Source organism: Solanum tuberosum, unplaced genomic scaffold (genome assembly GCF_000226075.1).
Source record: "Solanum tuberosum cultivar DM 1-3 516 R44 unplaced genomic scaffold, SolTub_3.0 scf00235, whole genome shotgun sequence".
In the NCBI taxonomy this organism is placed as follows: domain Eukaryota; kingdom Viridiplantae; phylum Streptophyta; class Magnoliopsida; order Solanales; family Solanaceae; genus Solanum; species Solanum tuberosum.
The window spans coordinates 336039-347463 of record NW_006239159.1 but is presented as its reverse complement, the minus strand read 5'-3'; the positions used below and the strand labels follow the sequence as shown (position 1 = coordinate 347463).

Below are 11425 nucleotides of genomic sequence, written 5' to 3'. Positions count from 1 at the left end.
TTGTTATCTCAATTACTATTATTTTCAATTTTAAAATAAAATAAAATATTTTTTGTATTTTATTCTAATATTAATTTTTCTGGAAGACTATAAACACTTTAATTATGGAGTGATTATCAATAAATAGATTATTTATTTAATACAAAGAAGTTAAGTATCTTAAAACATAAATAAAATAATCAAGAAAATTCTTAATTAAAATTTTATTAAAGAACTAAGAAAAAGAAGATAAATTGAGATGGAGGAATGCATCATTCTCATTTCATACACCGGTCCACCTCCAAAATCAAATAAACAAATGATTATTACTCTAAGATTTATGTTGTAATTTAATTTAATATCTCAATTCTAAAAAAAAAAAAAAAAAAGAGACTCTTTATGTCACCATAAATGTGCAAGAAAAGTCATATGACATTTTAAAAAGAATCATTAATGTCTCAACCTCTTAGGGCATGTCTTTGCAAAGAAAATACCTAATTTAAGAGGACCACATATTTATTAAAGATGTGATACGAGCCATTCCTAACTTATTCATAGTGATTGTTTATAATGTCCAACATCTATGAAAGGGGAAAAAGTGACCCTAAAGCTATAAAAACATATCTCATGTTCTGCTGCCTCACAAAAGTCTTTATCATTAACCTTGGTTATAATTTGTTAGATTCTTTTAAAAGATGTGAATAAGAAATGAATCGTTATTTTTAAAAAGAAAATATTCTGAGAAAAGATACAATTTGAATAACATAATAAGACACAATAGCAACTTTTCATGTTGCGATTTGTTGGTTATAAATATTCATTTGATTTCTCAATTTTTTACTTACGAAAATTTTAAAAATATCTCCTTTTTACAATATTTCTTACAATTATAATGTATGTTTTAAGTGTGATTTGATTGTTCTTTCAGTACGTTGTATACTGATTGAACTATCGAGATATCAGTGTAGTTTATTCATTTATTTTCTGAGGAAATAATCATATACATCGAGTACTAGAAGGGTTTAAGTGTGGTTTGACTTTCATTTAAGTTTGTTGTAATTCCAAACCTCAGTATACAACAAACTTACATGAAAAGAGATTAAATTTCATAAGGACAAATTGTACTAAAACCCGAATGCAATTCTCTTTCATTATTCTTGTTGGAGATGTACTTGTTATTTACGCTTAAAACTTACTTTACAATCAGAAGGAATAGTAATAGAAAAAAAGAAGAAAATTTCAAAATTTTCGTAAGTAAAAATTTGAGGAAGCAAATATATATTTATTATTAACAAGGGGTAGTGTGAACAAATGTTAATGTACCTTACGAAAAAAATTCGAAAAAAAACTATCCATTTTCTATTTACAGATATCTCTTTAAAAATTCAACATATAACTATACCTATATTTTAAAATTTTTTTTATATTCAAAATTTTCTGTCCTAATTAAATACAGATTATGCCCACCAAAACGTGAAGCATTCTCAAGATATTCTTTCTTTTCGGGATTGCGGGTATTTGGATTGACTTATTTTAAATAGCTTACAAATTAAAACTTTAAAAAATTATAAGTTGGAGATATTAACTCTTTTCAAACACTTCCAAAACTTAAAATTAATATTTTAGAAATAAAAAATTATTTAATATAAGTTAATTCAAACACGCACAAACTTCTTGGAATTGGTTTAAAAGTTGATCAAATCTATTTTTAATCCATATTTAATTTTTAGAAGTGTTTAACAAAATTAAAAATAACTTAAAAACCAAAAATATGATTCTTCCAACTTTTTATTTTTGACTTGAACCAACAATTATTGTGAAAAGAGGGAAGTACTATTTTTACTATGTGACCTTTTTTTTCCCTTTTTAATTCGTCCAATGTCACCTTATTATAATTAGAAATAAAGATAATTTTAAATTTTTTCTTTATACTTATTGAAATAATTTAGACCTGAATAAATATTTAAGAATTGTCTTGAACAATAAATTTCAAGAAGAAGTGAAAGAATATGTATAGAGAAAGAATGAACAATTCATTTACTAGTACCAAAAGTGAATTTACAGTAACCTGTAACTCTATTTTGTCTAATCTTGATTGTTGAAGATTTCCATGGATGGATCAAGAAGACATGTTCACATGAACTGTGGCATTCATATTCGAATTACACACTGGGCAAGCATCCTGTAAACTTGACCCACAAACTGTGCATAAACACAAGTGTCTGCACGGTAACAGCAATACACATGATTCCCTCTCTCCACACCTTCTGCACATTCTGTTTCTCTTATCCTGCGCATCTCCCGCTAACGTGCGCACTTCTTCTTCTTTATCATCCTCTTCGTTGTTGCTGCCGCAGCATGACTCGGCGTCTTCCTCGGCGGAGAGGCGTTCTTCGGTAACGTGTGCCAGGACCTGTTCTAAGTTGCTGCGGAGTGAATTGGCGGTGGCTTCGTTGGCTTGTGCTAAGTCTCTCCATAGTTGATTTTCCATGTAAAGAGTTTTTACTCTTTCTTGTAGGACTAAGTTGATTTTTCCTATTCTCTGTATTTGTTCGTCTTTTTCCTTCATTTTCTTCATTACTCTTTCGCTAATTGCTGATACCAGCATTCTCGATTGATATTTCTGTTGCTCTTCTAATTCCAATCTTATTTTCTTCGTCTGTAAATAAACAAACAATGAGTAAATGAAAGAAAAAGAAAAAAATAAAACAGAGAGAATTGAATTGGGGATTAAGCTTACATGGTGAGAAATGATGGAATTGATATCCAACTGATACTGTTGAACAAGTGGCAAAACATCATCACCGACAAACGATGGAATTTGAGAGAGTCCGTTGCAGGGTTTCTGAGGGGTAGAGAAAGAAGGAGTGAATGAATCTCTTGAACGTTTCCTTGGAGCGACTACATCATTTGTGGGCAGGTTGAAGGTAAGACCACTCTCAGTATTCACCGACGTCTTGGGCTGAATCTGAATCGGCAAATAATTCTCCGGCATTGGCAACAGTCCTGAACTCATCTGGGTATTGTATACAAATCCATTCGAATTTATCAAATTCCTGCAATTTCCAATAAACCCATATCAGCAAATCTAAAAACAAATCAACCCAGAAAGAGAAGAAGAAGACGATGAGAAATACATACCTTTGTTGATTTAAAAGATTGAGATGTCTTGCTTCAACACTAGCCATGTGTATATGATTTCTGAATCTTTGGCTTATGGGTTGTTAAAGAAGGAGATGAGAGGAGAGAGAGCATGCAAATGGAGTTGGGGGAAGTAGAGAGGGAAGAATGGGCAGTGCCCTTTATTTAAAGCCTTTAGAGAGTCAAAGAGAGAGAAAAAGTGATAAAATAGAGCGAGAATACCGATACGAAATGCTTTGAAAATTGCAAAACTAAAAAAGGGATTGCCTGCATTTGCAACAACCATTCATCATTTAACTCTCTAATTAATTAATTAATTAATCAAATACGATACTATAAATATTCCTCCGTTTCATATCAATTGATCATCCAGTGTTATTGTATGATTAAAAAATGTTGTATAATTGAATAGATCGAGTTTAGTGCATTGAAGTGCATTCTGCGTTCCATTTCTACCCATCACTTTCCTATCTCCACGCACTTGTCTCCAATCAATAATTACATCCATATTCTATTTAATTTCTTCTCTCCACACTTTCAACAACTATAATTACATTTACAAACAAATCTTTTTCATATTATTTTAAACTAAATAATATTTTATATCATTTTTAAAAAAATATCACTTCTTTAATTTTTTTTTATGTATAATTAATAATTTTCTTAATGATTGTGTCCAAATTGAAATTTATCACTTATTTTAAAAGGGGAGATAGTATAAATTTTGGAGTTCCAAATTCACTGTTTATTTATTCGACTTATGTATAATTAATAATTTTCTAATGATTGTGTCCAAATTGAAATTATCACTTATTTTAAAAGGGAGATAGTATAAATTTTGAGTTCCAAAATTCACTGTTTATTTATTCGACTTATGTATAATTAATAATTTTCTTAATGATTGTGTCCAAATTGAAATTATCACTTATTTTAAAAGGGAGATAGTATAAATTTTGAGTTCCAAATTCACTGTTTATTTATTCGACTTATGTATAATTAATAATTTTCTTAATGATTGTGTCCAAATTGAAATTATCACTTATTTTAAAAGGGAGATAGTATAAATTTTGAGTTCCAAATTCACTGTTTATTTATTCGACGTAGATTTGAAATTATGTATCTTACACATTTAATTTATTTTTAACACATTTTTAAAAAGTGAGGTATTTGATCAAGTTTTTAAGAGAAAAAAGGGGTTTTGGAATATGGTGAATAAGAATAATATTAAATGTAGAATTTTAATAATGATGGTATTAATTAGTTATGCTTACATTATTATGCTAAACTTATTTCTTATACAATGTTTGATTTAGTGTATTAAAAATATCTTGCATTGGATAATCCTTTTTAAAAAAATTCTCGCAAATGCGATATAATTAACGAATGTGAAAAAGGTTTTGAGAGATGATTGTGTTTTAACCATGCTAATACACGCATTTAAAATCCTTGCATTGTTAGTACATGATTTTTCATCTACTAGTTATAAATAACATATAATATTAAATAGGGGATATAGCTAAAAAAAAGTATACCAAACCAAATATTAGTAGTATACAAAGTTAATGCATACATTGTTTGGTACATTTTTCAACCTAGTTATGTATAACTAATTAGTTATACACTCTATTGTATATTGAAGTGTGTATACGATATTAGTAATGCAAGAGGTTTTAATATATTCATTATCATAGTTAATAAAGACCTCATTGTCCCTTAAAACATTTTATTTTTGTATTTTTTCCATTATAATTGTGAAAGAATATTTTATTCAATGCATGTTATTTTTAATACACTAAACAAGACAATGCATAAAAAATAATCTATATATAATTAGTGAAGAATTACTAATATATTATATTTAACATTATTTTTATACACCCTGCTAAAAGACGGTGAGTCAGCTAATTTGCAGGGACTTGTCCGTAAATTGAGGTTTCTTTTTTCCTTGTGATACTGCGGGGATAACGTGATTACGTGGCTGTGAATTCCGATGCAGTAACTGACATTTTGGGTCTATGCCACGTTGTCCAAACCTCCACGTCACCCTCTTTTTCTTTTTATTTTCTTCTTTTCACACTTTTGTTTTTTTCCTTATTTTAACTTACTTAAAATGGACTTTCAAATTTTTAAACCTACCAAATATACACTGCAATTCTTCTTAAATATAATCCCTCTGCCCCAATTTAATTTATATGATATATTTTTCTTTTTAGTCAATTCTAAAAAGAATGACATATTTTTATATTAAGTAATAATTTAACTATAAAATGTCTATTTTATTTTTAATGAAATGATTTACAGTCACAATTTTTTATCATTTATTTTGGACCATAAATTTTGAAAGTGTTCCTTTTTTTCTTAAACTTCATGTCGAGTCAAACTATCTCACATAAAATGGGACGGAGGGAGTAATAAATTACATACTCATTCGCTTCAAATTAACTTTATATATTTTTTATTTTACCTATATTTGAGTACCAATATTAAAAACTTATAGAGCGTAAAAAATAGTTAAATTATTTTGTTGAGTAATAGTAAAATTTCCCAACATGTTAGGTACTTATAAAATAAGATTAGATTAAATAAATTTAAAAAGAGAAAAATATCATTTTAAGTGTCATAAATGCGATAAAGAGGTAGTACTATTAGACAAAATAAATCTAAATTAGTGTTACTGGAATTCCGTAACTTTGTCCTAAATCTTCTTACAAGTTCCTTTAAAAAATAACTTAATTAGGAAGGGGATTTGAACAATTATAACATCGTATTGTATTTTTCTATTTTTAAAAAAAAAAAGGATGAAATGAAAAAAAAATGTATTTGCAGATGATTTATAAGATAAATCTTTTTCTTTCTTCGGTTTCTATCCAGCGTTTGTTCCGATAATGTAATCCTACTAATTCAGATTTGTACAATATAAAATTTCATATTTTCTATTAAAAATATATTCATACTCGAAATTTCTAATATATTAAGAAGCTATCTCATTCACTACACAATAGATAGTGGTATCTTTTTCTTTAATGGTTGTGAACTTTTGTGATTATCTTTTAAATAAAGTGGGACCTGGTCTGTCCCACGTGTGAGGCAGTGAGATCTGGACAAGTGGGGAGTGGGTCCCACAGTTTTTGTGTTTCCCAGTTTTCCTTTAACTGCGTCTTGTCTCTGTACGGATCATCACAACAAAACAAAACAAAACAAAACATTACGTGCTCTCATCATCCACCTTTATTTGCTCTCCACTTTACAAATACTTTCTCCCTAAATTATTTGTCATAATTTTCTTTAGATAAGTTCTAATATTAATTAGTAAAATATTTAAATTATTTTATTTTTAAAATATAATTTTCTATTAAATATTTATTGATTGAGATCTTTATAATTTTTTAAAAACAAATATTTCTAAGGGTTAATGAGAAATAAATAATAAATTTAATCTTAAACAATAATTAATTTTAAAAATTACAATAAATAATTTGAGACAGAAAGAAAATTTAATTACTCCATTCATTTCATTTTGTTTGACTCAGTATGAAAGTCGTTATTATAGGTTTGTTTTACCTAATAATTGTATTCTCAAAATCTGAATTTTAAAAATAATATCAAAAATATATTGTATTGATTTGTTAAAATGAATAAATAAATAAAATTTAATGTTAGACGAAGTAAAATGACACTATGGATTAATAGCTTTTCATATAAATTGACAAAGATAAGCGAAATGAACAAATACCCCCTAGCTATATTTGGTATCCATATTAGAACTCGATTGATTTAGATTTCGCGTTGTATAGGGCCCCAATCAGGGGAAGCTCTTCGCATAATTTTTTTTTTGATACCTAAAGCTCAAATTTAAGACCTTTAATTAAAGAAAGAACAACTTCATCCACAGCTGACAGAACTACATCCTTAATACTTATTTCACATGCGTTAATTCTCCATCTTGTGTGAATGCGTTTGAGAGTACCGACTTAAGAAATTTAAAAAATCAATATATAATTAAATATACATAAAGTGTTTAAATTATCGTTTTAAATGAGTACTAGTAAGGTTTTTACATGAATTTTTATTTTTTTCTTATGAAAACTAAAATTTATATATAAAGATTAAATTTAAAAAAAAGAGAGAAAGAAATTGATCACTTTTTGGACAAACTAAAATGACACTGAGATACAACCACAAATCCAATGTAACATCACATGTGGGTCTAGATAAAGTGACATGTACTCAACCTTATTTCTATTTAGTGGGAAATAGAGATATTATTTTCGATAGACGCATGGATTTAGAGCCCGTTTGGATAGGCAGAAAAAAAGAGTAGCTTTTTAGTCAAAAAATAAAAAGACAAACTTTAAATGACTTTTAAGTCAAAAAAATAAAAAGTGGGGGACTCATACTTTTGGTTTTTAACGTTTTTTTTAAAGTTATTTTTACCTTTGTCAAACATTTTCAAAAGCTAAAAATGACTTGAAAGTAGGTTTGATCAACTTTTAAGTCAATCCAAACATGCTCTAAGTAAAGAGCAAACTACATAAATCTCACTAGTTTAGGTCCTAATACTAGGATTCTCGATAGTTTAGAATATTACATCATGTACCATATTTCATTTTTTGAATACATGTATCGTTACTCGTCAGATACATGTATCTGTCAGTTTTAAAAATTGAGATACATGTTTTATCAGTTTGAATTAAATGGATGTAACTGATTTTCTTAATCAAAGGAGTAATTAAGGATCAAATGACGACTCTAACATGTTTACAGGACCCCTAGCATACCAACTTTAACAAATTTTCTTAAAATAACGAAATCATAAAATCAAAATATGGTAATTCATCTTCTTGATAACAATTCATTTTTTCTTTTCTTTGTTTCTTGAGGTTTTGGATTTTTTTCACAATGGCTAATATCATATAGTGTTGAGGCATTCGGGTTCATGAATTTCAGATACTGATTATGAAAATTATTGGATCGATTGAGTACTATGGAAATATAATGTCACCTACAACAATCTAGTTGAAGGTATTTCAGCACAACTTGAAATCGATTGTTCACGTAAAAGTATGAAGACCAGATACATGATGGAAGACAATTTAACCGCAATGAAATTCAAAACGAAATGGGAATAAGATTTTTTTTTATGAAATTAAAAAAACGTTAATTCAATTGCGGGTTGTATCCATTATTCATAACAGCTAAAGAGCAAATATTTAGATGTAGCAGTAATGGTGAAATATCTTTTGATTCTGATACGTCAATTGTTCAAGTGGGAGCTGAAGGAACAATTGAAACAACATTACTTCTTGAAAAGAATCGTAATGTTGAAGCGTTATGCGTTTTGGATACGAATTTGAATCATGTTATTGTCGACTATAATCACAATGTTGTTTAGATTTAAGCACTTGTATAAGGACAAAGATATAGTTATATCTGTAGTGTAAATATATGTCATAGACCATCGGAAAAAATTAGTCATATCGGTTATTGTTTTGTAGGATGTATCTCATAAACGTAATGTATATCTTTTTAAGAGTAATTTCTTAGAATTAAGATTAATAATTTTGTTAGAATGTATCTTAGTTTTTTTAGCTTGTATCTCAGAAACATAATGTATATCTTTTTAAGAGTAATGATCTAAGATTTAAGATTAATGATTTTGTTAGCATATATCTTAATTTTTCACGCCTGTATCTCAAAAATATAATGTATATCTTCTTAATAGTAATGATAGTATATTTAAGATAAATGATTTTTTTAATTATATATCTTAGTTTTATAGTGTGTATCTCAGACACATAACGTATATCTGATTTGTTATCTGATTTTTTTATATGATATTAACTCGAAATATTTATCAAATAAATGATTAAAATACCAAAAACACTATGAAAAGTATAACGAGATACATGATACATTATACGTAAATGTGTGTATGTCCTACATGATACATTTTGATATTTATATATAATGCATATCATGTTGTTTGATACATGACGACATATATGCAATATTATTGGTGCCTCACCAGTACAACATGTCAAGCTCTGAAGGTAAATTTTCGGATGCAGATATGCTATTGGACAAGATAAAGATAAGCTATGCTTGTTGTAGAATTCTTACGAAAAGTATAGGAAAATCAAGGATTGTATTGATAATGAAAATTGTTGAGTACATGCTCCTTAAATAGGATAAGAGTCCTATACTAGCTACACTAGAAGTCCTACTACAATATAAATATATTATTTACATGAGTAGTATTACTACTATAACTAAAACACCTTATCCTAGTCAACTTTAGCTCCATACACGATACATTAGCTTAGTCGTACATAAGTTAGGATTTAGTAGTCTATCCCTAGTGTGACTCTAACTCTACAGCAGTAAACACGTTAGTCAGCTTTCTTGGACCAGTTCCTTTGACATGTTCCAATTATCAACTTCTTTCATCTTCAACACTTCATCTCAAGCTAGTGAGTGGAGGAACTGTAACTCCTAGCTTATTGCAAAATTCAGAAAAGACTTGTTTTGTCAATGCTTTGGTATTAATGTCAGCTAGCTAACCCTTAGACCTCACAAACTAAGTAAGAAGTTGTCCTCTGGCCACCTTCTCACGAACAAAATGATAGTTCATTTCAACATGTTTGGTTCTAGCATGCATAACTGGATTAACTTTTATGTACAAGGCACTCAAGTTATCACAATATAATGTAGGAACAGATCGAAGGAACACCCCAAGATCATGAAGTAGATACATGATCCATGTCATCTCTGCTATAGTGGAGGCTAGTGCTCTATACTCAGCTTCAACACTCGAACGGGCAACGGTGGACTGTTTCTTGGAAGTCCAAGAAATACAATTTGCACCTAGGTAGATGATATAGCCTATAGTTGATCTCCTAGTAGTGGTACAACCTCCCCAATCAATATCTGAATATCCATACTACCTACATGGTGATTGTGAAATAATTATGAGTCGAAAGTGTAGAGTACCTTTGATGTATATGAGAATCCTTTTTACTCCTCGAAGATGTTCAATGTTTGAACTTTGCATAAACTGGCTTGCTAAATTCACAACATAAATGATATGAGGTCTAGTGAGTGTCAAGTATTGAAGACTCCCTACTATCATTCTGTATAAGGATGCATTTACAAGACTTCCCACAGCTTCATGTAAACCATGCTTTTGAGCCAAATGAGTGGCTACATCCTTTGCCAAAGTCATCTTTGTCTTGTCCAGCAGCTCAGCATCATACTTACTCTGACTTATTCCTCCTTCAAAATACTTAACATCTACTCCTAGAAAAAAGTGTAAAGGACTAAGATCTTTCATTGCAAACTCTTTCCCAAGTTGAAGAACCAACTTTGAGAGATATGATGGATTACTTCCTGTGACAATAATATCATCCACATATAACAAGAGAAATATATATAGTATCTTTGTGAGTTTGCAAAGTAAATAATGAGGGATCTGTTTTACTATAGATGAAATCAATATGTAGGAGATGCATGCTAAACCTATCAAACCAGGATCTTGGTGTTTGTTTAAGACCATACAATTTATTTTTAAGTAGACACACATGCTGAGGATACCTGAGATCAATGAATCTAGGAGGTTGACTCATGTACACCTCCTCTTGTACGAAACCATGGAGGAAGACATTTTTGACACCTAGTTACCTAACTTCCCATTTTGAGTTGACTGCAATGGATAGAACCACCCTAATAACTGTGGCTTTAACCATCAGGCTAAATGTTTCTTCAAAATTTATCCCTTCAAGTTGAGAGAATCTCCTAGCCACAAGTTTGGCCTTGTATCTATCTATTGTTCCATCAACTTTCAATTTTGTCTTAAACACCCATTTTGGACCAACCAAGTTTATACCAGGAGATTCGGACACCAATATCCATGTCTTATTAGTATGTAAAACATTGATTTCCTCTTGCATTGATGCAAGCCAATGAGGTGACCTTAGTGCTTTCTTAGTAATATTTGGTTCCCTCAAGATTTCTTTGCTGCTGTGAGCAACAAGTGAAAGGTGTTGTGCATTTGCCTTGTGTCTGGTGATCATATGATGCCCTTGTGGTGCAAGAAGTACATCAACAAAAGTAGTTGATTGTAGTGTGGTATCTGCAGGCTGATGATGCTTTGGAAGATTTCACTTGGAGAAGTAACTTCTAAATGTATTTCCCGTGGATTAGACACAAAGAAAGTGGGATTGGATAAACCACCATTGACTGGACCTGCACGTGCAACCAGTTCCTCACTGCCACTAGCAGATCCTAAATCTGCAATTGGAGCCTCATC

General features: G+C 29.6%; 1 protein-coding gene across 2 annotated transcripts; it reads right to left on the bottom strand.

Annotated features, from left to right (window-relative positions):
- Positions 1–1991: 1991 nt before the first annotated feature.
- Positions 1992–3394, bottom strand: LOC102579240 (probable BOI-related E3 ubiquitin-protein ligase 3). Of its 2 annotated transcripts, XM_015313174.1 has the most exons (4): positions 3121–3394; positions 2720–3035; positions 2093–2638; positions 1992–2062 (listed from the first exon to the last, which is right to left on the bottom strand). In XM_015313174.1, exons 1-3 carry the CDS (start codon positions 3165–3167, stop codon positions 2099–2101), a joined length of 903 nt encoding a protein of 300 aa, XP_015168660.1. In that variant the 5' UTR covers positions 3168–3394; the 3' UTR covers positions 1992–2062; positions 2093–2098. The 2 variants fall into 2 exon arrangements, with proteins under 2 accessions (XP_015168660.1, XP_006356895.1); XM_006356833.2 differs by having other exon boundaries at positions 1992–2638.
- Between the last annotated feature and the right edge of the window lie 8031 nt (positions 3395–11425).

Bases quoted from the DNA above. Each gene is read 5' to 3' on its own strand.
- LOC102579240 (XM_006356833.2), bottom strand. From the start codon at position 3,167: ATGGCTAGTGTTGAAGCAAGACATCTCAATCTTTTAAATCAACAAAG. The intron at 3,036-3,120 runs GTATGTATTTCT...TGGAAATTGCAG, and splicing joins AATCTTTTAAATCAACAAAG to GAATTTGATAAATTCGAATG. The intron at 2,639-2,719 runs GTAAGCTTAATC...GTTTATTTACAG, and splicing joins ATTCCATCATTTCTCACCAT to ACGAAGAAAATAAGATTGGA.